The sequence below is a fragment of the Dendropsophus ebraccatus genome, chromosome 6 (genome assembly GCF_027789765.1).
Source record: "Dendropsophus ebraccatus isolate aDenEbr1 chromosome 6, aDenEbr1.pat, whole genome shotgun sequence".
NCBI lineage: Eukaryota > Metazoa > Chordata > Amphibia > Anura > Hylidae > Dendropsophus > Dendropsophus ebraccatus.
The window spans coordinates 100,466,332-100,492,837 of NC_091459.1; the positions used below are offsets into that span (position 1 = coordinate 100,466,332).

Sequence of the window (26,506 nt, forward strand, 5' to 3'; positions counted from 1 at the left end):
GAATAGCTATGTTTATCCTCTCACATAAGCCTTTTAAGCACGTTGCAGATTTCCTAAAAATTGCTGAGCTCAATTGAAAATAAACTTGCACCAATCATCTGTGTCTACATTTTGGGCATAACTGGTAGGATCCACAATGTCATAACTACTAGAGCGAACACTAGGCATCCTCTGGTTCATCAGGACACACTGCATTTGATTACCAGTGGCTGAAGTAGTTGGAAAACATGGATTTAGCCTATGCATTCATTTCTAAGATGGGTATTAACACTACTGAAACCATTTTTGTAATGTTTTATTTGTATTTTTCTTACAAAACGCACCAAATGTACACTGCTTTTAGGTAGGTCACATTTTGTTACAGTATCTATGGTTGCTTAGAGCTGTGTAAGCCATGCCGCTAACCATTATTTTAAATACCAGTAAAATGAAGAGTGGGTTCTTGCATGCAAAAAATAGGTTAGACAATAATAAAAATTGAGGATGTGTCCACAGTATTTAGTAAAGACCAGAATGGCTTGAACAGACAGCTCTGTGGTTGGTGACAATTACACAGGTCTGCACCCACTCTTTCCCATCATGTAAGTGACCATAGCAGTCCACTGTGCACCCTAGAGTAAAGAACTGGGGAGTGGCACATTATAGGTGCTTTTTTTTGGCATGAGTTAAAGGGTCTTTCTAGAAAACCATGAAGCCTCTATGCGCAAAGCAAGTGCCTGAAAATGAACGAGAACACGTGACAGATTTTCTTGCAGCATATAGAGAATATTCAAATTACTCCGTTTTCCAGCTTTTGATTCTTAAATTAAAAAGAATTAACCAATTTTATACATTAAAAAGGTAGAATATTTAACAAACAAATAGCTTCCGACACAAAACCTATTTAGACTACAGGTATCTACATTGCATACAAATTAGTTCCACATAGATTGACGTTTCACTGAATAAGTAGCTCCACAACAGCAGATCTGCTTTTATTGCTCTTATGCATATGGTGCTCTCTGAAGGCACTGTGGTATGGATTAGAAAACTTGGAATGACTTTGGTGGAATCGTCTGGAATGACTTGGATGATCACTGCTTATGGCGTCATTCTGGAACAGGCAGTTTTGTGAAATCCGTTTTTCGTTGTCCAATTTAACAGAAGAAAAAGACAATAAATCAGAGTCCATGTTATACTTCACAGGAGAATGGTAACGTCTGGAGAAAGTTTTACATGCCCATCCTAATGCTCTGAATTATCTGGAAAATTGCTGAAGAGGGGGAAAAAAAAATAAAAAAAAGATAGTCAAACTCATGGAAAGGCAGAAAAATCATGTAAATACAACGTAAAGAAATCAGAGCATGGTCTTTGTTGGTTGTACAGTTTACTGCAATACCACATTAATGGACCATGCTGAAACCATTCTAACATACTAGGAATAATTGCCCGCAGCATCTATAGCGCTCTATTATTGCTGATACTGACACTGCTATTGGGTGTCCATTGTATAAATGAGCCAGAATCCAAAGTGGATGAGGGGCCAAAATGATGAAAGTAGTTAAAGCACCATATGGTAAACACTTCTGACATCAAGGGGAATGCACCAACATCTCTGCACTAATTAAGTGTTGAAAAGTCAACTATTTTGGCACAAGCCACATTTAAGACTCCTAAGGAGCCCACAGCCTTAGGACTTTCCACACTAACCAAACTTCAACTGGCAGCTGTGTCTGCCACGTGTTGTACTGTAGCTTTGTTTCACTGAACAGAACGGAGCTGAGCTGTAATACCACATACACCCTGAGAACAAGGGCAGGGCCATTTTGGAAGAAAGCAGCTACAGTATGTTCTATGTCCTGGCATTGTCCAGTAGCAGCCAATCAGCGCTTCCTGCTTTCCTCTACCCAGGCAATCACTGGCTGCCCCAGGTCCCTGCTAGAAACAGTGATTGGCTGAGCAGGCAATTCTTCTACATTGACAGAAAAGCAGGAAATGCTAATCACCTAGGACAGGGCACTTCTGGGCATTGGTGAGTGTCACTTCAAACCCCTCCCCCACCACCCCAAACAATTAATCAAGTGGCAGTCGTAATAAATAACGCCCACACAACCCTATTCTGGTTGATGCCCCTTGAGTTAACACGTATGCATAGTGATCTTGTTTGCTATGTCTCATACCAATCATTGACAGGTAGTACATGCTACATAGCTGATCTCACTAAAGTTAGTGACTTTGTTTGTTTACCATATGGAAACACAGCAGAGTTACCTAAAGGGGGTTATGCAGGATTAGAAAAAAAAAATAAAATAATAATAATACAGCACCACCCCTGTCCTCAGGTTGTGTGGTATAACATATCAGCTCCATTCACTTCAATGGAACTGAGCTGCAAAACAACATCCAAACTGAGGAAAAGAGTGATGCTGTTTCTGGAAGAAAGTAGCCCATGTTTTCACATGCCTGGGTAACCGCTTTAAAACATAAGCACATAAGCATATCCTCCACAGAGCTGCCTATCATAATGGCATTACTATGGAGCATACCTCTGTACAGCAATGGAAGTGCATGTGATATTCAGGGGCTGGGAAATGCTGGGTGTCAGGCCCTAAGAGCAGTGTTCCCCAAAAGGTCAGGGTTTGATGATACCTGATGCACTGACTATATATCACCTGTGAAATACTAAGGAAATACTCAAACATAACCTGTTGGGGGTTGCTTAGGGGCTGGAGTTGGGGAACACTGCCTTAGTGTTACTATAGTCATCCTGTAACATCTGTCACCAGCACAGTGGATGGTCCATCCTATCACATGAAGCATCAACTCTTTGCAGTGTGTTTGTGCTTTGAAACCTTTCAGATAATACTTTTTCTACTGCCACATCCAGGGGATGTACACTGTAGAGCCGTATCCCAGCTGTCACAGATCTGGCAGCATGGACAACACGTATGATAATGCACCACCAGACCGTGTCAAGTACGTGCCAGACCTCAATCGTGCAAAGGTCCAATGTCGTAACACGAATGAAAGTGATGACCCATATATAACATGTATGGGCCAGGTCTGAAACTTTCATTATTGCTTAGTTACAACAGTACATCCGTATTATGTAGCCAGGCTACATCAGAGGGACAATCTGCTGCCATATGGCATATTGGCGCATAGGAACTTCAAAAAAGGCCTTGGAGCCCTCCTTACCCACTGCAAAGCCCGTCTTCTGCTCCGATGTACTAAACATGACCACGTATTACACACTTATTTTACTGTCACCCTACAAGCAGTGTTCCCCAACCTGTGGCTCCCCAGCTGTTGTGAAACCACAACTCCCAGCAAGGCTCTGCTATGCCACTCGGTAATGGGCTTTTATTATAGTTACCCACAGAAATGTAGTTTATATTTAAAAGGCCATCATCTTATTCCTATTCTATCAACAGGGGGGGGGGGGGGGAGCTTTTACCTCTGCTAGATGTTGCATGTGGGTTGATCGCAGATCCTAAAATATACATATGTTTGAACGTACAGAGGCACCTCCAACATGTAGGAAAGTGTGCTTTACGTTTCTCCATTAGTACTGTTCCATACAACCTGACAAGCAGCTATGTGACAAATGGCAGCAAAAGAGCAGTCAAAGCACAAAAACTGTACAAGAATGATAAGTAATGCTCCGTCTCCACCTTCTGCTAAGTAACTAATCTTACTGTCCCCTAATTCCCCCCCCCCCCCCCCAGACCTGCAGCATGTGACCCTGGCTTGGTTTGGCTTAATCTCAGCAAATATCACAGCACAGGTTACAGGGTAAAACATGACCACCGAGCAGAAATCAGCAGCATCAATCTCAGCCGGCCAGAGAGGAAACTGCTGATCTGGTGGTTGGAGTGATGACACGTCCCATACGCTGCAAGAGCTCCGCATGTCGTCATGGGGAAAAAGTCACTGCCTGGAGAGGAAGCGCTGGTGTAGTGGTCACTGGGGTAAGAGCCCTCTGCCAGCACAGCCCCATATCCCTGCATACTGACTGTTCCCATCCTTAGAGGTTTATTTAAAGCAGGGATGGGGTACCTTCGGCCCTCCAGCTGTTGCAAAACTACAACTCCCATCATGCCTGGACATCCGTTGGCTGTCCAGGCATGATGGGAATTGTAGTTTTGCAACAGCTGGAGGGCCAAAGGTACCCCATCCCTGCTTTAAAGTGATGAGTGTTCATTGAGTGATACAGCTCTCCCCTGATTTTCCATCAGCTGCAGAACTACAACCCTCAGCAACCTTGACAGACATCTGCTGCCAGCATGCTGGGAGTTGTAGTTCTGTAACAGAAGGAGCGCAGCACCTTTGTAACCTCTATATACACCTGTACTGAACAACATGGCCCCATCTATCTGCAGGGAGAGTTTAAAGGGACGTTCCATAGAGAGGACATATTGATGGTTGCAGCATAGGGATCCAAAGGTCACAGAGTAGCCCAAATAGCTGGTAGTGGTCAGAGTCCTGTCACATTACTATAGCCCAGGATGGTGAACGCTGGGATCTGTAGTTCTACACAACCTCACAGTGACAGGAAAAAGCGGGGGCACTCACCGGAGCCGCACACCACGAAGATGAAGAGCGCCAATAACCACGGACCCACCGACGACTTCTCATCCGTTGCGTTCCGCTGTGGGGAAGAAGAGACAACTATCAGTGAGCGTTCTGCCTCATACACTGCCGGCTCCGGTCCTCCCGCCTCATACACTGCCGGCTCCGGTCCTCCCGCCTCATACACTGCCGGCTCCGGTCCTCCCGCCTCACACACTGCCGGCTCCGGTCCTCCCGCCTCACACACTGCCGGCTCCGGTCCTCCCGCCTCATACACTGCCGGCTCCGGTCCTCCCCGCCTCATACACTGCCGGCTCCGGTCCTCCCGCCTCACACACGTACCGCGGTCTTGGCCACGTTGCCTCTCTGTGTGATGTTCTTGCTGTGCTTCTCATTCGCCATGCGGATTCTCTGTTTGGCCACCATGGCTACTGACGTGTGAGCGGACTTATAACGGAAGCTTCAGCGCCGGTGCCTTTTCTACTGGGTGTGTAAGGTGTAAATACCGAGCCGCCAAGCTGCCAGCGTAGGCAATTCCACAATCCCCGCCCTCACCGGAACTACGTACTCATACAACTGCACACACGTCATCACATCTTGTAAAATAGTCCGCGGAGCTTACACGTGTGTTTGTATTAGCTAACGGCGGAGGGATATTGTGCACTTGGGCGGATGTGTAAATGGCGCCCCTAGGTTGTGTGATGTGGCTGGTAAGGGTTACGTGTATCACGCTAGCTCCTCCTCCGCTCGCTTTACGTCACTACTCTCTTTCCGGCTCAAGATGGCGCCTCCCATGCCGCTTCTGGCAGGTTTGTCACATTTCTGACGTAGAGAAGCCGGTTCTGCGGTAACCTGTAGCGCTCTTCTCCGCGCTGCTCCTCACTTGTGGGAGACTAGAGGCTGCGGCGCAGGAAGGTGTCCCGGGTGCTGTCCCACCTTGTGCTCGGGCGCTGGAGCGGTCACTGACAGCACTTCTGCCATAGCACATCTCTTATACGACTGGTCAGAGTATACAGGGACATAGCCTAAGTGTATACTGATGGACATAGCCTCACAGCTGTCCCTTGTGTCACTGTATGGCCCTGCTCCTATAGGCTCCCCATATACCGATACAGGGCTGATCTACCACTCCTAGCTTTTCTGTTGGACAATAAAGTGTCACTGTTGTTAATATTTTTATTGCAGAGATCAATAGTCCAGGCGATTTTAAGAAACTTTGTAATTGGGTTTATTAGCTGAAAATGCATTTTTACTATGAAAAAGCAGTTTGAAGCTCCCCCCCCCCCTGTCTTCATGGTTTTCTATGGATAGGGGAGGGGAGGACAACAAAGAGTTAACTTACAGCTACATCACTGGGCTAACTTCTCTGACAGTCAGCACTGACCTCTGAATACTGGCTTTCACACAGGCACTACTGTGTAATCCTTTGTTCTCTGCTGCTGACTAATTCCCCCCCCTCCCCATAGAACAGACAGAGTCAAGATTTCCTGATACTGAGCAGTGAATAAGGGGGGGGAGTCTTTTTGAATGCAGGTAATGGCATATCTGCCTAATAAACTCAATTACAAAGTTTCATAAAATCGCCTGGACTATTGATTTCAGCAAAAAAAAAAAATGTAAATGACAGTGACACTTTAAGTGACTACTTTTTTTTATACAGAAGTAACCACAAAGAAGTGGGCTGTATACTTCCCCCCCCCCCCCCCCATGGAATCTTAAGGGCAGTGCTTCCCCCCCCCCCCCCCCCCATATGCCTATGCAGTGGATTCACACACTTTTTTTTGTTTTATCCTCGCAGGTGTGGAGCGGACCTGTCATATTGTTTGGTAACATTCTCTGGACTCTAGGCTGTAGATGTTGGATGCAACGCCAGGGCTGTCAGGAGGACATGGATATGGCCTATGGCTGTTTCCATGTTTTCCAGGACTCCCTAGGGCAGCACCCAATTCCTCAGCTGAGAGGGATCAAATGTTGAGGATTCAGAGAATGTTGCTGTTCCACTCAAGAGACTTGCTCCGCTCATTGAGTGGCCCAAAGGCAAGCAGTGATGCTGTGTGCATTGCAGCCACCACTGCCCACATTCTGCACGCAGCTGCTCACTGTACTGTATAGGAGAAGAGACTTCTGCATGTAAGAGTTACTTGGATTGCACAGCAGGAAACATTATCAAACTCTCAGCAGGTCTCTAGTCGGCTCCTGAAAGAAGTAGTGTACAGAACAGCTGGAAGCCCTAGAGTAGGTGTATTACAATGCAAGCCTATAGGGTTTTCCAGCATTCTTGTACACTGCTTGCTTTAGGAGCATACCATAGACCTGCTAAGAGTTTGAAAAGGTTTCATGCTGTGCAATTCAAATGAGAGTTAGGGCTTATTCCTACATCTGTAATGTTGTGCACCGTACGACGGGGAAGCCCTGTAGTGGAGTGAATGCGGCCTAACCCTTAAGAACACTTTCTGTGTTTTCTGGCATCATAATGATACATGATGCTTTTAGATCTGTGAGTCTGCCGTGCAGTTTTATGCTCCGGAGCATGGAAATAAGGCCTTAAAGGGAACCTGTCACCCCCCGTGCCGGGGTGACAGGCTCCCGACCCCCCGTTAGAGCCCCATATACTTACCTAATCCCGCCGGGTCCCGCTTCTGGAGGTGGTCGGGTGATGAAGATCTCAGCCGCTGCAGCCCGGCGCGCGCGCTGAGAGATGAGTCCAACACCCATAGAGAATGACAGGAGAGTCCAGCGCTCCGTCATTCTCTATGAGCGTTGGACTCATCTCTCAGCGCGCGCGCCGGGCTGCAGCGGCTGAGATCTTCATCACCCGACCACCTCCAGAAGCGGGACCCGGCGGGATTAGGTAAGTATATGGGGCTCTAACGGGGGGTCGGGAGCCTGTCACCCCGGCACGGGGGGTGACAGGTTCCCTTTAAGGCCTTATTTCCATGCTCCGGAGCATAAAACTGCACGGCAGACTCACAGATCTAAAAGCACAGGTTCCCTTTAAAGTGAATGTACCATCGGGCCTGGGCAGAAGCACTGGAGGCAGGCCGACCCACCCACCCCCAGTGGGAGGAAACCCCTGCCCCTCTATGACGCGGCTTCATTAGAATGAATGGAGCCATATCATAGAGTAGTGGGGGTTTCCTCCTGCCTCCAGTGCTTCAGCCCAGGCCTGATGGTACATTCACTTTAAGGGTTTGTCTTGGAGTTGCCTCACTAAAATGTGGCCACTGGAGTGATCAGCTAATCATACTGCTCATGTCTTCCTCCATCAAACAACTGATTTTTCTGGGGGAAGCTGGACACAGCTGGACATTTCTGCCCAGAAAAAATATTTTAATAAAAGTTATCTCCAACTAGTGGTTCTCCAGCTGAGGAAGAACTACAATTCCCAGCATTCCCTGAAGAAATGGCTGTCTGGGTATTCAGGGAATTGTAGTTTTGCAACAAGGATCTCACAGGTTATCTTTAATAAAATACTGCTATTCCAACCCCAGCAGTGTGTAGCGACCATGTACAGCAGTACACAGTTCCTATTGTTCTATATGACAGACCCATAGCCACACTGTAAGCTTCCAAGAATGGTCTATAAGTTCTTTAAGGATATAGTCATTTTTCCTTTATGTAGTTTTTAATCTTGTGTTCTAGGAGACGTAACACTTTGATTTCCCATAGAACAACCCATATAAGGGCTTTTTTTTTTCTTGTGGGATCAATTGTACGTTCAAATACAGTATACCGCAAAACAACTTCACAATTTTATTCCTCACAGATTCTATTTGAATCCTTGAGTAAAAAAAAAACAAAAACAAAAAAAACAGAAGTTCAGACATATAGTAAAGTCCTATGGGCCATGGGTGGTCCAATAAGTACAACACGGATCTATAATATCATTGTGTATAAGCATGTAATATGCAGGTTTGAGAGTTCTGCTGTTTATTCTCTTAAAGACAGTCAGCACCTGATATTTCTTTTTGTCAATTTGTTTCCTGAATGCAAACTTAACCTGTTAGTGACCGCTAATACGCCTAATTCTGATACATATGCCTTTTTATGACCTATTAGAATAAGTAAATGCCGCACTCTTGTGACAGCTAGACTCCCACTGTAAGTACCCGAAGCAAAGAATCCTCCCCTCCGGGTAGTTTAACCCATTAAATCCCACTGTCAAACCCCTTCTTCCCATTATAAAATTACAGTTTGACAGTTTATCCTCCATACAAAATAAATTGTTACATAAAACATAAAAAAATACATTTTTGGTATTGCCACGTCTGTAACGACTCAACCCATAAAACTTTAAAAAATATTTTAAAAAACGGCGCCAGGATTGCTTTATTTTGTCAGTTTGTCTCAGAAAAACAAGAGATCATATATATATATAATGTGTGTGTGAAAATTGGTATCAATAAAAACTACATCTTCCCACAAAACATGATTCTATGTCACAAGAAAAACACAAACACTATGAATCTTGCAATGTGGTGACAGTTTTTGTCTTTTTTTTCCAATAATATAGTTTCTACTGTGCCATAGTGGTGGTGGTAAAAAAAAAAAAAAAAAAACTATGCAAATTTGGTATCACTGTAATCGTAGTGATCAAGAGAATACATTTATGTTATTTTTACCGCACGCTGAATAGAGTAAGTTTGATATATTAAAAAAATTATTAAATTTTTTTTTCTATTTTTCCTCCAAAAAAGGTTAATAATAATTAATCAATAAGTTTCATGAACCTGAAAATGGCAGCAATGAAGAAGTATGAAAATGGCTCGGTCATTAAAGCGACTCTGTACCCACAATCTGACCCCTCCAAACCACTTGTACCTTCGGATAGCTGCTTTTAAACCAAGATCTGTCCTGGGGTCCTGGCAGGTGATGCAGTTATTGTCCTAAAAAACAACTTTTAAACTGGCAGCCCCGTGCCCAAAAGTCGGGGCTTAGATTGTGTATGCATTAGGCTGGCACAACCTCTCTGTCCCTCCTCCCTGCACCCCTCATCATTAGGAATGCTCCAGGCAGATTGTCTCCTATTCGTCAGCTGTGTGGATACTGAACATGGGCTGAATCGTTAAGGCATCTGTGCAGTGTTCAGACAGGAGAAAATGTTCTAGGGGCATTCCTAATGATGAAGAAGGTGGGGAGGAGGGACAAAGTGGTTAGGGCACAGATACTCCCCTTGGGCACGGGGCTGCAAGTTTAGAAGTTTTTTTTTTTTAGGACAATAACTGCATCACCTGCCGAACGGACCTCGGGACAGATCTTGGATTAAAAGCAGCTATCTGAAGGTAAAAGTGGCTTGGGGGGGGGGTCAGATTGTGGGTACAGAGTCGCCTTAAAGGGGTAGTGCGGTCTAAAGGATTTTTTCACTAAATAACAAACATTACAAAGTTATACAACATTGTAATGTGTGTTATTTAAGTGAATGGCCCCCTTCCCCATGTTTCCCCTGCCCGACCGCGGACCCGGAAGTGTGTGCATCACACTTCTGGGTCCGCGGTCGGGAGGGGCACATGGGGAAGGGGGCCATTCACTTAAATAACACACATTGCAAAGTTATACAACGTTGTAATGTATGTTTTTAGTGAAAAAATCCTTTAGGCTGCACTACCCCTTTAAGGCCCAAAACTAGGCCAGTCACTAAGGGGTTAAACGTCTTTCTAAATACCATAGTCTTTATACACACACACACACTGATTCCCAGCTAAATATCGACTTCATGGGCCTATTTTGACATCCACTAAGCACAACAATGGTTGAGGCACCTCACCACTTCATATTTTTGTGTTTGGCTGAACAGTTCTACCAAAATGTGTGACCTATAGACATGTTGGCTTCTTTCTTCATCCAAATAGGGTACAACAAGGGCAAAGCTTGTCCACAGAGCTGCTTCATCGGTTTTACAAAGTTTAATCAAATATTGTCCTGATTTCTGTTTCCAGTCAGAGGATCTGATGGAATCCATATGATCCAGGGCCCCCCAAAGATTGCCAATTATGAATCATTTGAAAGGTAAATATTGCTTCTGTTTTGACGCTTCAGTTCCTTTTACTACATTTTCTTTGTCTCATTATTCAATTGTCTTCAAGTATTTTATTAACACAAGCCAAAACAATGGGTCAAATATAAAATTACAATAAGAAAATAGAAACATAAAAAGCAGTTTACATAACATGAACATGTTCCTGTATCTGGCTCTAATCTTTATAAAAAAAATTCCTAGGTTATATATTCCACTGCAGGCATGCTGGGAGTTGTAGTTTTGCAACAGCTGTAGAGCTACAGGTTGGGGATTGCTGTGTATATGGTAAAGTGTGATTTACCCAATTCTTGACACCATGAAGTACTATTACATCCAGGTGATGGCACACACTGTGCCACAGTGTCCATTACAGGCAGGAGCATGGCTGTAATACACCACCTCATTTCAGCTACAGAGTATGCTACAAATTCCCAGTAGTTAACCCTTAAGTCTGATCAAAGCACTGTACAAGAATAAAAGGGACCCCCTTGTAGACTAGGTTGCCAAAGCTGGGATCAGTATGGACACTGCATGGGAATAGATAGACATGATATATCGGCATATACATTATTGTAAAAATAAATATGATTAAAAGATATAATAAAAAATGACAAGAAGTTCCTGTCATAACATATACAATAAATATATACAGTGGTGCTTTGGATTACGAGCATAATTCGTTCCGGGACTGTCCTTGTAATCTAAATCCCCTTTTAAACCGAAGCAAATCAAAAGAAATCACTGATATGCAGACAATTGGTTCCACACCCCAAAAATAATGATTTTTTTAAAATTCTAAATAATATGTAGAACAGACGAAACAAACAATGAAAACAGCTGAATGTGATAACATAAGTTTCTTTACAGTATAGCAATCAGTATGTGGAGTATAATGTATACTATGTACATAGACCTAAAAAACAGCAGAAGTTTGTAGATACAGGATAAAACTGCAGATCCCCATAATGCAGTAGCGTAGTACAACAGGCTAGAATAGAGAAGCAGGACTGCTGTCAGAGGTCTGTGTGGTCACATGATGGCAATGGAGATGGGGCGTGTGTTCAGCATGGACCAATCAGGAAGAGAGAATTACAGAGAAACATGAAGGAATGAGTCGGGCACAGTATAGCAGCACTGTTTGTGCGGGGAGAGAGGGGTTACAGCTATGAAGAGATTACCAGTCCTGTCCCCTAATGGAAGCCGTAGCCTGAAGTGGATCTCCTATGATTTAGAAGGTGAGGGGGACTTCCTGGGTCAGAGTACAGTGCTGTAGACCACGCTGTGCAGGCCATGCCACTCCCCCTCCCACCCAGTACAGGGGGCTCTTAAACCAAAGCAATGCTCTTAATCTAAGTTACAATTTTGAAAAACTGTGAGCTCTTCTTGCAAAACGCTGTCAATCCAAGTTACTCTTAAACCAAGGTACTACTGTTTACTTTTTGTAGCTCAGCATAAACAATTTAAAATAATAAATTTAGTAATTTTTTTTCCCCTATTTTCCCACAATTTAATGTTATTGTTTGATTTTATTTCTCTCACTCCAGAGACAACAGCAAAAGTTGCAAAGTTTGCACTTTTAGCAAGGATGGGAAGCTGTTTGCATGGTGCAATGGAGAAGTGTAAGTCTTTACATATGTCTTTTTGTCAGCAGTGCAGTCTTAAATTATGGTCACCGTATTACTCTGCGTATTGTACTTTAATCTAGAGCCTTGGGTAGGATGGCAAGATGGAACAAAAACATCTAAGCCTGGCTGTATGTAGCCAAAACCTACAGCAGGTCTGCCAAAAGCATGTGGGAAAGCATGTTTTGATCTGAGGAGACCAAGGCTGAAATATTTTGGCTATAATTCCATTTTTCAAGCATGGTGGAGGCAGCATTATGCTTTGGGTCTCATAATCTATGACAGCACCAGGAGAGAGGGTCCACCCCCAAGGGCTTGAAACCTGCAGAAATAAAAAGGTAGAGCCTCCCATTTATCTTCAGCGGTTTCCTTAAAGAGTCACTGTCATTTTTTTTTTGCAGAAATCAATAGTCCAGGCGATTTTAAGAAACTTTGTGATTGGGTTTATTAGCCAAATATGCGATTATCTGCATTTAAAAAGCCTTTTCCCAGGTCCCTCCCTCCTTCCTCTTTTCCATCCACTGCAAAAAATCTGAAAATTGTGACTTGTTGCATCAGACATACTCGGACTGTTGAGGGGAGGGGGGGAGGAGGGAGTTAGCCGACAGCAGAAAGCAGATAACAGAGGATTAGGGCCCTATTCCACAGTAACGATAATCGGCCGGATCGGCCCCATTTGGCCCGATTCGGCCGATTATCGTTCGGTGAAATAGAGAGAACGATCAGCCGATGATCATGTCATCGTCTGATTGTTCATTTAGGGCCAGACCTAAAATCATCGTTCCCCCCACGGCGCATCGCTACAGTTGAATAGCGGTGCGTGGCGGGCGACCGACGATATGACAAGCAGCATCATACATTACCTGTCCAGGCTTCTTCTCCGCACTGTCTTCATCCCCGGGTCCCGTGCGCTCTATCTTCAGAATGGCCGGTCAGATGACGGAGCGCTCAGCCAATCACAGGCCGAGACCGCCGCGGCCTGTGATTGACTAAGTGTGGTCTGTCAGCTGACCGGCCATTCTGAAGATAGAGCGCACGGGACCCGGGGATGAAGACAGCGCAGAGAAGAAGCCTTGACAGGTAAAGTATGATGCTGTAAGGACATCGGTAACGATGTCCTTGCAGCCCTTGCTCAACTATCATCGGGCCATGGAATAGGCCCAGTAAACGAGCGGTGATCTAGCAGATCGCCGCTCGTTTACATTGTTGATTCCGTGGAATAGGACCCTTACAGGCAGGGAGCTGGGTGACAGATGTAATCAGAGCAGTCATTGGTGACTGTCAAAGGAGATAGAGGGTGAGGTATTAGATTAACTCTTTGTTGTCCTGTTTTGGTCTTTTATTTAGCTCTCTCCATAGGAGAACAATGAAGACAGGGGGGAGAGCTTCAAACTGCTTTTTCATGATAAAACTGCATTTTTCGGCTAATAAACCCAATTACAAAGTTTCTTAAAATCGCCTGGACTATTGATTTCTGCAAAAATTTCATGACAGTGACACTTTAAGAAAGGACACCTACAGTCCAGGCATTATCCCGAGGAGGGTCTAGTCTCCTCCTCTTGAAAGCTGCCTATGGTAGTTTCCCGAGTGGAGAGGTCCGGAGGTGGCGCTTTACCGGTCTTGTGTCTAAAAGAAAGTGGAGGCATGCACGCAGGTACACGCACAGAGTAATGACACCATAACATCACGCAGGAATATAATCTATTTGCCACCTAAGTCCAGGATTCCTGTGCGACAGAATCAGGAGGCAAATTCTTTAGATTGGCACCATCATTTAAAATTCAGCAGCAGCTGGCAGAGGCTTGAGGTTGTAAGGCGGGCAAGTGACTCCAGGGTCTACATGATGGAGACCCCTGTTGAGACACACAAGTCTTCTTCCACTACTACTGGAGCAGCAGCACAGACCGTACCTACATAAGGGCTATATAAGTATGTATGATACCCTTATGTGTCAGGTTTTTGACTGATGCCCAGAAGGGCTTGGTTCTCCTGATTACACCTGGGGGGACATTTATGAAGCGTCCGCCTGAGGTGTACGCCAGAGCGAAGGTGCAGATTCGCCCCTTCTCCCTGGCGTTCGGCTGCTGTATGCTCCGCTCGCCTGATAGGTGGGCTGGGGGAGCTTGGGGGGGGGGGCGTGACAAGGCCGGCCGGATTCACTAAGAGGTGTGTGCCTCTTAGTAAATCCTGCTGATGAAAAGGGGGCGGGGCCTAATATAAGACATATATATATATATATGTCTATAACGGACACTCTTCTACATCTTCAGGTTAAAGGTCTACACCAAACAGTTTGATAATGGGTATATTCCAGTACTAACCATATGAGTAGGCATCTGGTGTCTGTAAACACTGGATTTGAGTGGGAGGCTTTGCCTTTTTATCTCTCCAGATTTCCTGCCCTCTGGAAAAATCCAATTACCTGTGAGTAGCAATTACAATTTTCTACGCTGAAACGTGGTCTGGGAAGTGCAGTGGAGGGAATTATGAACAGTTCCAAATATCAGCTTGTAAAACCTTTTCATGCCTCTGCTAAAGAGCAGAAAGTGAAGAGTGATTTCACCTTTTAGCATGTCAACAACCAAGAGCACACCAACAAAAGAGTGGCTTCACCAGAAAATCAAAGTTTCGAAATGGCCCAGCAAGAGCCCAGACTCGAATCCAAATAAAAATCTGTTGGTCTGTTACTTTGCAGTCTAACAGATTTTTACCATGTTTGCAAGGAAGAGTGAGCAAAGAGCATTGTCCAAATGTGCCATGCTGACAGACTTCTACTCAAAAAGACTGAATGCTGTCATAAATTCAACAAAGTTTAAACGCCCAGGGAGGGTGGTTGGAAGAAAAAAAAAAAAGGGTTCCAGGTGGAGTTCTCCTGAAAGTGTTTGGATATTTATGCAACCATTTCTTCATTTTTCCACCTTAAAAATTTCAGTTTGTTTTTTAATTGAATTGTACAGATTATGTATGGACAGTTAACATTAAAAGTTAAAAAAGTTCTGAAATTTTTATTTACATTACAAAAAAACCTGACATTTTAAGAGGGTTGTGTAGACTTTATATCCAGGTGTTTGGGCAGGTTGTTTGGCTTAATTATTAATGGACTAAATCTCAATGCCTTTAAATGACCTTTTTTCCCAGAGTAAATATAGTGAGCACAGTGGATGGCAAGTTGCTGCACACCTTTGATCTGCCAAAAGTTGTTGCCCTTGAATTCTCTCCAAAGAACACAATCCTGGCAACATGGCAGACATATACCAGTAAGTACATATCAGCCTTACCTTTGCAGGTAAATAATGAGAATATTTTAGTGCTGTGGATTTGCTGGCTATTTTAATATTTGTGTTAACACCCACCATACAGAGATCAGTGGTGCTAATCCCTTCCTCCAGAAGTAGCTGTCATAAAGGTCTGTCTCCTGTGTCAACCACTGATTGACAGCTATAGTAGTGCTCCCTGTTTCTTCGAGTACATTCAGCAGCTGCAGTGTGTTACACCGAACATGTGCAAACCATAAAAATACAACAACTGAGAACCTTTATTAAAAGATCACATATCAGTAAAAGGTATTGCTTGCAGGCTGGCTCCCAGTAATCATCTGTAAGACTGTATTCCCACATTTACAAACCTGAAGGCAGCCAAACCTATTACCCCATTTCCAATAGCCACGCTGTGTTGCCGAGTGTATGGGCAATATTGCGTGGTTTGAATTTATTTTACCATTGCAGATGTGATGTATAAATATGGGTCATTGTGCTCCTTCACTGCTGAGCCTCTTACATTAGTTCTCAATTCCCATCCTCTGCTGTTTCATGCACAAACAGCTCACCCTCCCACACTCAGTAAGGCTGGATTCACACCACGTTTTTCCTATGCCTTTAACATATACGTTTTATGGAAAAAAAGGATGCAAAAGCGGATGCAATTGTGTGCATCTGTTTGGATCGAAACGGATACGTTTCTTTTTTTTTTTTTTTTTTGGTAAATCAAGGTTTAATGAGAGACCAATATCATACAACAGAATAAAGAACATAGTGCACGAGAGGTCAAGGCACATAATTTCACAGTACCACAAAAATTTTAGCAGTACATACTATAAGGTCAGGAGACCCAAGGAGAAAGGCTCAGCATCTCTATAGCTCAGTGATATAAAAGAACAAGGTCATCTCATATAAGGCACTAACTAATAATAAGAACAGGGTCTAACCAGACTAAAGACACAAGGTGAGAGGGGGTGTGGAAGGGGAGACAATACAGAAGAGGGATAGAAAAAGAAAAGGGAAAAGAGAGGAGAAAGAGAAAAGGAGAAAGAAAGTACGCTAAAGTAGCAACAGGCATCTTTATAAATGAAGGACATCACAATAAGACTAACGCCAAAATTGTGAGATCCAGGTCGCAATGCCACCAGAATCACTGAACACCTCCCAACAAAACCAAGTCCTATTGATCAAGGTCTTATCACGTTCAGTATGTGCGGAGAGGTCCTCCATACGCTTTATCTCCAGGAGACAGTCTAAAAAGTCCCCAGAGGTAGGGGGAGACGTGGATTTCCATTTACGTGGGATCGCCTGTCTGGCAGCATGCAGAAAGTGGCGAAGAAGGCCTCTACGGAAGGATTTCAGGGAATCCACCGGGGAAGACAGCATTTGGCATCATATGCAGGCCTGTAAGCAACGTCTTTGATATCCAGAAAGAGTGCATATAGTAAAGATACAGCGTGTCCTGGATGAGCAGCTGCAACACATAATTTTTCAAAGCTAGTCAGCTCCTCCATGACACCCCAACTGTCCTTAACAGTGAGGAAAAGATCCTTAAGTTGGTCATAGATCAACCATTCAGTGGGTTGCAGCACTGCTGCCTTAATGAGATCAGTGAAAGAGCGTACTCCCCTATTGGTGCACAGATGACGAAACTGCAAACCAGATGCCCTGTTACCTAATCGCCTGAAACGGTCTGCAATGTCAGGGGAAATGGCACTGTAATCCAGCAGGGGAGTCAAAGGACCCGGTCTAGACCATAACTGTAGCGTCCTAACCATAATGTCGCTGAAAGATAACAGCACCCTAAAAAGGGCCGGAAGGTTGCCCGAAGCAGGTCTATTCCCAGGTTCTCTTCACAGAAGAGCAAGAGGGAGGTGGACAGACAGATCTTCAAGCAAAGGTACCCACTGTTTTGTATCTTTAGGCTGCGTTCACACTACGTATATTTCAGTCAGTATATTTCAGTCAGTATTGCAACCAAAACCAGGAGTGGATTAAAAACACAGAAAGGATCTGTTCACACAATGTTGAAATTGAGTGGATGGCCGCCATATAACAGTAAATAACGGCCATTATTTCAATATAACAGCCGTTGTTCTAAAATAACAGCATATATTTGCCATTAAATGGCGGCCATCCACTCAATTTCACCATTGTGTGAACAGATCCTTTCTGTGTTTTTAATCCACTCCTGGTTTTGGTTGCAATACTGACTGAAATATACATATACTGACTGAAATATACGTAGTGTGAACGCAGCCTTAGAGTGTATCAGATCAAGCAAGCAGGAACCCAACACTGCCTGATGGTAGACTCTAAAGTCGGGCAGACCTGTGCCCCCCCATTTATTTTAGGTCTGGCAAGAAGTCTATAAGGAAGGCGGGCCCTCTTGTTGCCCCAGATAAACTTATTTAGTAGAGATTTCAACCTCCGCAGAAATGGGCCTATAGGTACCATTGGCAACGTCTGGAAATAATAAAGGACCCTTGGCAGAATGTCCATCTTGATCGCCGCAAGGCAGCCAAACCAAGAAACATTAAGGTGCCGCCATCCCTCCAGGCCTTTTTCTAGGAGCTTTAACAATGGGGCAAAATTTGCTGCATATAAAGAATTCATGTCAGGGGTCAGGTGGACCCCTAGATACTTCAGGGAGGTGGATTGCCACTTGAAGGGAAAGTTCAATCTCAAACGGGACACAACAGGGCCAGGTAAGGAAACATTAAGAAGCTCAGACTTTGAGGTGTTAATTTTAAAATTACTGACCTCTCCATAACGTATTTCATCCATAATATTCGAGAGACTAATAGACGGCTGGGAGATATATAAAAGGACGTCATCTGCATACATAGCAATTTTTTTTTTTTTTTGGGACCATCCGCCCACCACGGGGCATTTAATAGAATCATTATTCCTGATAGCTTCAGCTAGGAATTCCATGACTAAAATGTATAGTAGAGGGGAAAGTGGGCATCCCTGTCGTGTCCCGTTCGAGATCGGAAAGGTGTCAGAAAGTATCCCATTAACCCTAACCTGGGCTGCAGGGCCCTTATAGAGGGCCATTATGCCTCCCCGCATTGCTGGCCCTAGGCCAATATGGTGTAACGCCGCCTCTAAGAACCCCCAGTGTACCCTGTCAAACGCTTTTTCAGCGTCAAGTGACAGGATGCACAGGGGGGCCCCAGCTACTCTAGCCTGTTCCATAAGGGTCAGGGTGCGAATCGTGTTGTCTCGTGCCTCTCTCTGCTTCATAAAACCCACTTGATCCTTATCTATGACTAGATGTAGATGTGGGCTCAATCTGGAAGCCAAGATCTTAGAATAAAGCTTGATATCTAAGTTAATTAAAGATATCGGTCTATAATTGCCACAGACCTCAGGGGATTTCCCAGGTTTAGGGATCACAGAGATATGAGCCAAGAGGGCCGAGGACGGGAAAGCCCTCCCCTGCCATACCTCATTAAAAGCAGAGAGAAGCACAGGAGACAACTCACTTTCCAAGAGTTTATAAAACCTTGCGGTATAGCCGTCTGGTCCCGGACACTTACCATTTTTAGCCTCTTTAATGACAGCGACCAGTTCAGCAGGAGAGAAGTCAGAATTTAGCATATCTCTAACCTCCACTGGGAGGCGTGGGATAGGACATTTAGACATATAAGTTTGGATCTTACTATGCACCTCCTCAGGTGGCAAATGGGCCCAATGACCCTTCAGTGAGTATAAGGAAGCATAAAATTTGCGAAACTGCGCTAAGATGTCCTTAGCAGCGTATGCTTTGCCCCCCTGAGGACGTACAATGGAAGAAATAAAAGTATTCTGCATCCGTGGGTGTAAAGCTCTAGATAAAAGGCGCCCACTCTTGTCTCCGAACTCATAATACCTTGCACGCAGTTTGGCTCTGAGACATGCGGAGCGCTGATCTAAGATCTCAAGCAATTTATTACGGGACAAAACTGAGTCAGCGTAGATGTCAGGGGCTAACGTTTGCTTATGAGTCACCTCTAGAGAAGCAATACGGTCTGCCAACTTGCGTATTGTGGCACCCCTCTCCCTCTTTAAACGTGAGCCATGGGCAATAATGATCCCCCTTATGACTGCTTTCAGCGCTTCCCATTTTATAGGGGCAGCTGTCGTGTCCGTTTCATGAATCTCCCTGAAAGAGGCAATGGCTTTCCAAAGGTCTGCCATACACACCACATCTTCCAATAAGTTCTCATTAAGATGCCAAGAAAACGGGCGTTTAGAGTAAGATTGCAAGCAAAGAGATCCATGAACCGGAGCATGATCGGACCACAAGATTTTATCTATGCGGGCCATAGGGGATGCGTATGTGGAGTGAACCGGGGAGTAGAAACTGTAATCTTTCCCTTTCGGATGTAAGGTACGCCAAAGATCAACCAAACGAAGACGTTGCAAAAGAACCTGGATCTTACGTGTCGCCAAACCGTGGATCTAGTTTGCAGTTAATGTCGCCTCCCAAAATGATGGGGAGAGACTCAGCAAACTTGTCCAATTTGCCTAAGACCATCTTTGCAAACGAGGCCTGTCCCTGGTTGGGGAAATATACGTTCGCCAGGATGTATTGGCGGTCTTGCCAGGAGATTCGGAGAAATAGAAATCTACCATTTTCATCTGTAAGAGAAGAAAGGACAATGGGATTGAAATGTCTGTGAAACGCTATAGAGACACCTTTAGACTTCCCCAGTGGATTAGAGCTATGATGCCACGATGGGTAATATAACGAGGCACAATTAGGGATATGTTCCGTCTTAAAATGTGTCTCCTGGAAAAAAGCTACGGACACCCGTTGTTTATGAAGCGAGTACGCAATTTAACGTCTCCGTTCCGGGACATTCAAGCCTTTCACATTAAACGTGCAAAACTTAAATGTCTCCATTCAAAAAAGAAAGAAAGGGAAGAGGAAGAAAAGGAAAATGGTAGAAAGGAAGGAAAGGTAAGAGGAAAAGAGGGGAAAAAGGGGGGGGGGGGAGAGGGAGAGAACATAAGGGAGGGGAAGAACACCAACATGCCCAAAACATCCAACTGAAAACATAGGAAAATGACATAAGTCAAACAGAAACAGATCTGTGTGTGGCTAGGTCTAGTACGGTGAAGAGCGCCTCGCTCAACACCACACTTGTCAGAATGACGAGTAAGCCTTCGGGTTTGTGGAAGCCGAGTCAGATAACAACACTCACATGCCCCCCACCCACCCCTCCCCCCTCCAAAACACAGAAGAAACCATAATGATATAACAATTATAGCTACACGGGTATGCGTATATCACTCGAAGAAACAAATGGTAGCTTAAGGCTACCGCTTATAAACAGTGAGGAACCATGTAAAAAAAACAGAGAAATATAATCCGTAATGGGCTATCAAAAAAAAAAATCAAGGAGGTAGACAGACGTCCCACAGAGGACACGGACTAAGGCCATCAAGCAATAAAGCTCCTAAGAGGGAAGATAGTCACAGAGTTCCTCAGGTGGCACCAATAGTCGCCGTAGGCTCTTGTCTTCGTTTCGGCCTCTTTCTAGTAGCTACCGGCGACCATTCCTGCACCTCGTCAGAGCCAATATCCCACAACAATGGCGGAGTCGGCCAATCTGGAAGGCAGACCGCAGGTAGTTCAAAAGTTCCCAGAAACTTAGGAAGGTCGCCCAGCTGGCAAAAGATCCCAGTAACCCCATCTCTGTGCGCTCTCAGATGGAAAGGGAACCCCCAGCGATAAGTGATCCCATTAGATCGGAGCAAGTCCAGCAAGGGCTTCAATGCACGGCGCAATTGCAGGGTGCAGCTGGAGAGGTCCTGTAGCAACATAACAGAGGAGCCATCATAGTCCACGTCCCCTTTCTCCCATGCTGCTGCCAAAATGGCATCCTTTACTTTATAAAAATGCACCCTGCAAATGACGTCGTGTGGTCTGCCATTTTGTGGTGGTTTAGGCCCAAGAGCCCTATGAATTCTATCCAGCTCTACTGGGCCCGGATGATCCGGTGGCAGGAGTTGTGCAAAGATCGTTTGGGCCGCCGCTTCCAAATCAGTCAACGATTCTGCCAGGCCCGGAGAAATAATGTCCGGCTGCGGTTTTCCTCATCCTCCTGGCGCACAGTTCCTCTATTTTCAAAGAGTTGTATTGAATCACTGTACGTTTTGCGGCTAGGTGTGCACTGAAACCCTCATGTATTTTGTCTATATCATCAAAGCGTATGCCAATATCTTTTTTTAGGGTGCGCAGTTCTTTTTTGTTTGTCTCCTCAATCCTGTGCATACACTGCTCAAAGTCCTGCTTGGTCGGTAACGACCTTATGTACTTGCCCAGGTTTCGAAGGCTCCAGTCATCGTCCTCTGACTCCAGAAAAGCCTCACCACCGTCAGCGTCTTTTCTCAGTGCAGGAGAGAGAGAACGCTGGCTAGCTGTTGTGTGAGGAGAGGCGGCGCGCGTTGTCTTCGGCGCCATCTTAGGTTCCTTCCTGGTGCTGGCGCCTTGCTGCGTAGCAGTGAAAAACTGCTGAATCCCAGGGGGATCAGGCTCAGGGGGTCCCCTGCTCTTGCCAGTCTTCACCATGATGAGTGTCTGTGCTCTCAGTACCCGTTTGCTGCTGATAGGGAGGGAGAAGGAGAGGTCATGCCCGTGAGCTCAGCCGCCGTGCTGCTCACTCTTCCATAGGCAAGCCACGCCCCCCCCCCCCCCCCAGATATGTTTCTTTTAACGTACACAAAAATAGTGTTGAGGAAATTTTTCTGTCCATTAAAAGTAACCAATTAAAAACGGATAGGAAGAAATCAGTGTGAACCAATTCTGTTTATCGATTTACACAAATACATAGCACTATATCAAGTACAATAGCCATTTTAAATCCTCTGCCCTCCCATAACTCAATATTGCACTGAGCATGTGTGACCAAGAAACATAAAGCTCAAATGCAGGTGGTAACCTTAGGTTATGAGCTACAGTAGTCATTGGACCATTAAGTGGTGAGTAAAGGCTAGAGAAGAGCGAACCAGGTTCGGGTTCGAGTCGATCCGAACCCGATTGTTCGGCATTTGATTGGCAGTGGTTGCTGAACCTGGATAAAGCTCTAAGGTTGTCTGGAAAACATGGATACAGCCAATGACTATATCCATGCTTTCCACATAGCCTTAGGGCTTTATCCAAGTTCAGCAGCCACCGCTAATCAAATGCAGAACGTTCGGGTTCGGATTGACTCGAACCTGAACCCGGTTCGCTCATCTCTAGTAAAGGCCCTATTCCACCAACAGATCGGACGACAGATTATCTGCCAAAGATTTGAAGCCAAACCCAGGAAAAGACTATAATCAGAGAACAGGTCATAAAGGAAAGACTGGATTTCTCCTCTTTTTCAAATCCACTCCTGGGTTTGGCTTCAAATATTTGGCGTCAGATCTGTTGGTGGAATAGGGTTTTTGGTGGGAAATTCCTGAGAATATTTACTTGCCTATATATTGAGGATTTTTACTTTGTGTCATATACTTTTAAAAGGAGTCAAGTTTTGTTTACTGGAATACCCCTTTTAAATTGAAAGAACAGGTTTAGCAGGTTACATTTATTGGTAGTTTGTGATACGTTGCATAACAGAACCTGGAAGTGTTCTCTGTTTAGTTTCAGGAGTAGTGTAAATAAAAGGAATCCGATCTCAGAGTACAGGATCCTATCCTGTTGTTGCTATTTCATTTAATTTTATTGCATTTATATTACACTGTGGTAGTTGATAATGTTTGTTAACATGTAAGTTTGTTGAAGTAAAACTGCTTTTTTTTTTCCCCGAGTGGCAAGAACTGCTAATAGGGGTTCTCATACAAAAGTAAATGTCATTAGTTCATGAAGGTCCCTGGACTCTTAATGCCTTTTGATATATGGAGGGAAACCATGAGTACCTCTGCCCCTCTGTCAAAAAATGTTTCTTTGCTGGAATAATAGAACTTTAACCATACCTTGTTTCGTCTCAGCTGGGAAAGATGGCGCAGCCGGAGTGCCCAATCTCCAGTTACATGACTTGAAAACAGGGAAATGTGTGAAGTCATTCATCCAGAAGAAGATGGAGAGCTGGTATGTATTCCAAAAAAAAAAAAAAAATCCCATAACGGTAATTATGTAACAAATTGTAATGGATTGTTGTGGGCATTCTCTAGAATGGGTAAATGGGCATTGGTCCTCCTGAGCACATAACCACCACTCTGGAGGATGCCACCTCTGATATCTAAACTTTCCACAGTTGAAGAAATTTACCAAAAGTAGTATGAAAGAACCGTTGCCCTTTGGTGGCAAATTGTTTCTTACCCTTTAGTTGTGGCAAGTTGTTTCTAACAAACCCATCAGTGGTTTGTTGTTTCTGACCAGTAGGACCTAGAATAGATATATGCACAGCTCCCCTACTACTGTACTTCCATGAGGTAAGCATGGAACATTTTGACGGACAAGTTGTTTCTATCTACTCCAGGTCTCCTCGCTGGTCTGAAGATGAGAAGATTTGTGCCAGGAATGTAAATAATGAAGTGCACTTCTTTGAAAACAACAATTTTGGTATGGTAATGCTCATTGTATTACTTGCTGATGGCTAGGGGTTTGGGGTGTATGACTTGTAAAAAAGCAGCCTCATCCTTTTCCTAAGATTACTTTATTAGTACTTAACACATACCATATTTTAAAATTGCCCCTGATTATATGACACACCCAGGTTTAGGCAGCAAGAAAATGGGGGGACAATAAGAACTATGCTTTTTGTAGGCTGTTGTGAAATTTTCCTCAAACATTTTGTCTGTGTGACATACTTACCTTATCATTGACCTTTCAAGAATTATTTATCTTCCCAGGCTCAAGTGATGTATCCTGTCAGTAAGCTGAACACTATTGGGGGTGGGATTTATCCTCACAACATTTCTCACAATCGTTCTAGTTTATTTACACTGTACTTTTCTGTTAAGAAGTTGCACCTCAGTTATCAAGTCGCATGTGGCTTTAAAACTGAGGTGCAAGTCAAGCCTTTATACTAGGTCTAGGGATTTGAATGATCTTTTCTGTATCTACATGTGTTGAGAAAAAAGTGGCTTTTGCGCAAAAAAAATTACATTTCATCAAAGTCACCAATCTCAATTCGGGCGGTCTTTGTTGGGTTTTGTAGATGTCAAAAAGTCGCAAACGTCAGCAAAAATTTGCTACAAATATAAGCTTGACTAGCGCATGGGTAAAAAGCAATGGTTAAATTGTGCAGCTATCAGCAGCAAGTCACAATATTCTTAGAGTTATTAAATGAAGACATTCTGGCAGATTCTAAGTAGACAGATTTTGTCGTTCATTGGAGTAGACCGTTAATGCACTAGTGGCCCAAAAAAAGTTATTATTTTCGGTGTTGAACTCAGTTATTACCTTTTTAAATAAACAAAAACTGATGTCAACGAAGTATAAAATTATATTACTTTAGTGCATTTTGTTGTTTTTTATATTTTGCTTTTTTTTTTATCAGATACTATTGCAAATAAATTGCACTTACAGAAAGTCAGTGATTTTGCGTTGTCCCCTGGAGAACATCCCTGCAAGGTATAAATCATCATATGCTATGCTAACGAATATATGAGCTAATTAAAAGAAATCTGTAATATATACGCTCTGCAAAGGACCACATGAGTTCCTGTTTCTGTTGGCAAAGTTTTAGATCTTGCCCTTCTTTTTTTGGGGCTGTTACCTCAATAGGTACATTAATGCATACAGGATCTGCTGCAGATTTGATACAATGATTAGTTGTTTAGTTACATTGATATGTGCAGCATCAAATCTGCTGCTAATCTTGATTGTGTGCCCAAAATACTGCTTTTTTTTTTTTTTTTTTTACTAAAATAGCAAATTTTTTTCTAAAGTCGTTAAAACACAAACAAATACAACCCAGTCCCCCTGTCATTCAGCTGCAGCTTCTATGTGGACTCTGTAGGATATGCCCACTCATGCAGTCACTGGAGTTCTTTCAGGGTTGACATGTCAGGAAGTGGGAAGCGTGAGCCATCAGAAAGGCAACTGCAGGTGATTAGGGCAGGTGGATATGTATTGTTCTTTAACTGAGTCAGGGTGCTATCAAGCTAAATGATTTTGCTGCACTGTTATACTCCTTTAAGGAAACTTGCTCTGGATCATTTGACTTGACTTGATCTCAATGTTTCTCTTTTCTAGGTAGCAGTATATGTTCCTGGAAGTAAAGGTGCCCCTTCCTTTGTGAGGTTGTACCAGTACCCTAATTTCACTGGCCCTCAGTCTGCTATCGCTAATAAAAGTTTCTTCAAAGCGGATAGAGTGACAATGCTGTGGAACTCAAAAGGTAATAATCAGGATATTCTTGGAAGTACTACCTTGTACTACTGCATGCTAAAGGGTTGTTCCTTTTTCATTAAAGATTCACTGCAGTGACCGTAATTTTACCATCCCAGCCTAAGGCTGGTGAGGGGAAAATTGCTTCCCTGCTCCCACCTGCTCACCAGGTAGTCCAGTTTCCATGTTATGCTGTAGTGCTATTTCACACTTTCCCAAAGTCTATAAGACGTTAGTAGACTTACATTAGGAAAATGACTTCTGGTCTACACACAAACCCCATCAGCTAGCCACACTGGGAGATAGTGATGTATCGGGAACGCCTGGTGAGCAGTGGGAACAGGGGAGCCATTTACCCCCACCAGCCTTATGCTGGGAAGCGAAAATTACATGGTCACTGGAGAGCTGCTTTAGGGTACGTTCACACTTACCGGATCCGAAGCTGATTTTCTGCTGCGGATCCGCAGCAGATTTCATTTAAAGTGACACTGTCGCCCCCTTTGTGCATTCTGACATTCTGGCGTTTTTCATACCTTATTTCATATCATATGTCATGGTGCTTGTTCAAGTAAAAAGTGTCCTTTTATGAACTGCAGATTGTATTGAGTGGGCGTGGCCTTGTGGCATTAGCCCCACTTAGCCCCGCCCCATCGGTCCAGCCCCCTTGACGCCCATTGGTTGGCCGACGTAAAGGGGGTGGAGTCTAGACCTTTCGGCCAGCCTGTTCCAATGGTCTGCGAGGGGG

At 44.1% G+C, this 26,506-nt stretch overlaps 1 protein-coding gene across 2 annotated transcripts in view; it reads left to right on the forward strand.

Annotated features, from left to right (window-relative positions):
- Window positions 1-4,559: 4,559 nt before the first annotated feature.
- EIF2A (eukaryotic translation initiation factor 2A) overlaps window positions 4,560-26,506 on the forward strand; it is a 33,660-nt gene continuing 11,713 nt past the window's right edge. The window contains exons 1-8 of one of the 2 annotated variants that reach the window (XM_069975429.1): window positions 4,560-4,656; window positions 10,488-10,557; window positions 12,112-12,186; window positions 15,328-15,446; window positions 23,415-23,514; window positions 23,906-23,988; window positions 24,929-25,002; window positions 25,627-25,771. In XM_069975429.1, the coding sequence (XP_069831530.1) occupies window positions 4,575-4,656; window positions 10,488-10,557; window positions 12,112-12,186; window positions 15,328-15,446; window positions 23,415-23,514; window positions 23,906-23,988; window positions 24,929-25,002; window positions 25,627-25,771 (748 nt within the window). In that variant the 5' untranslated portion in view covers window positions 4,560-4,574. Of the gene's footprint in view, window positions 4,657-5,254; window positions 5,361-10,487; window positions 10,558-12,111; window positions 12,187-15,327; window positions 15,447-23,414; window positions 23,515-23,905; window positions 23,989-24,928; window positions 25,003-25,626; window positions 25,772-26,506 lie in introns of those variants that run through there. The other variant, XM_069975430.1, reaches the window with a different exon arrangement.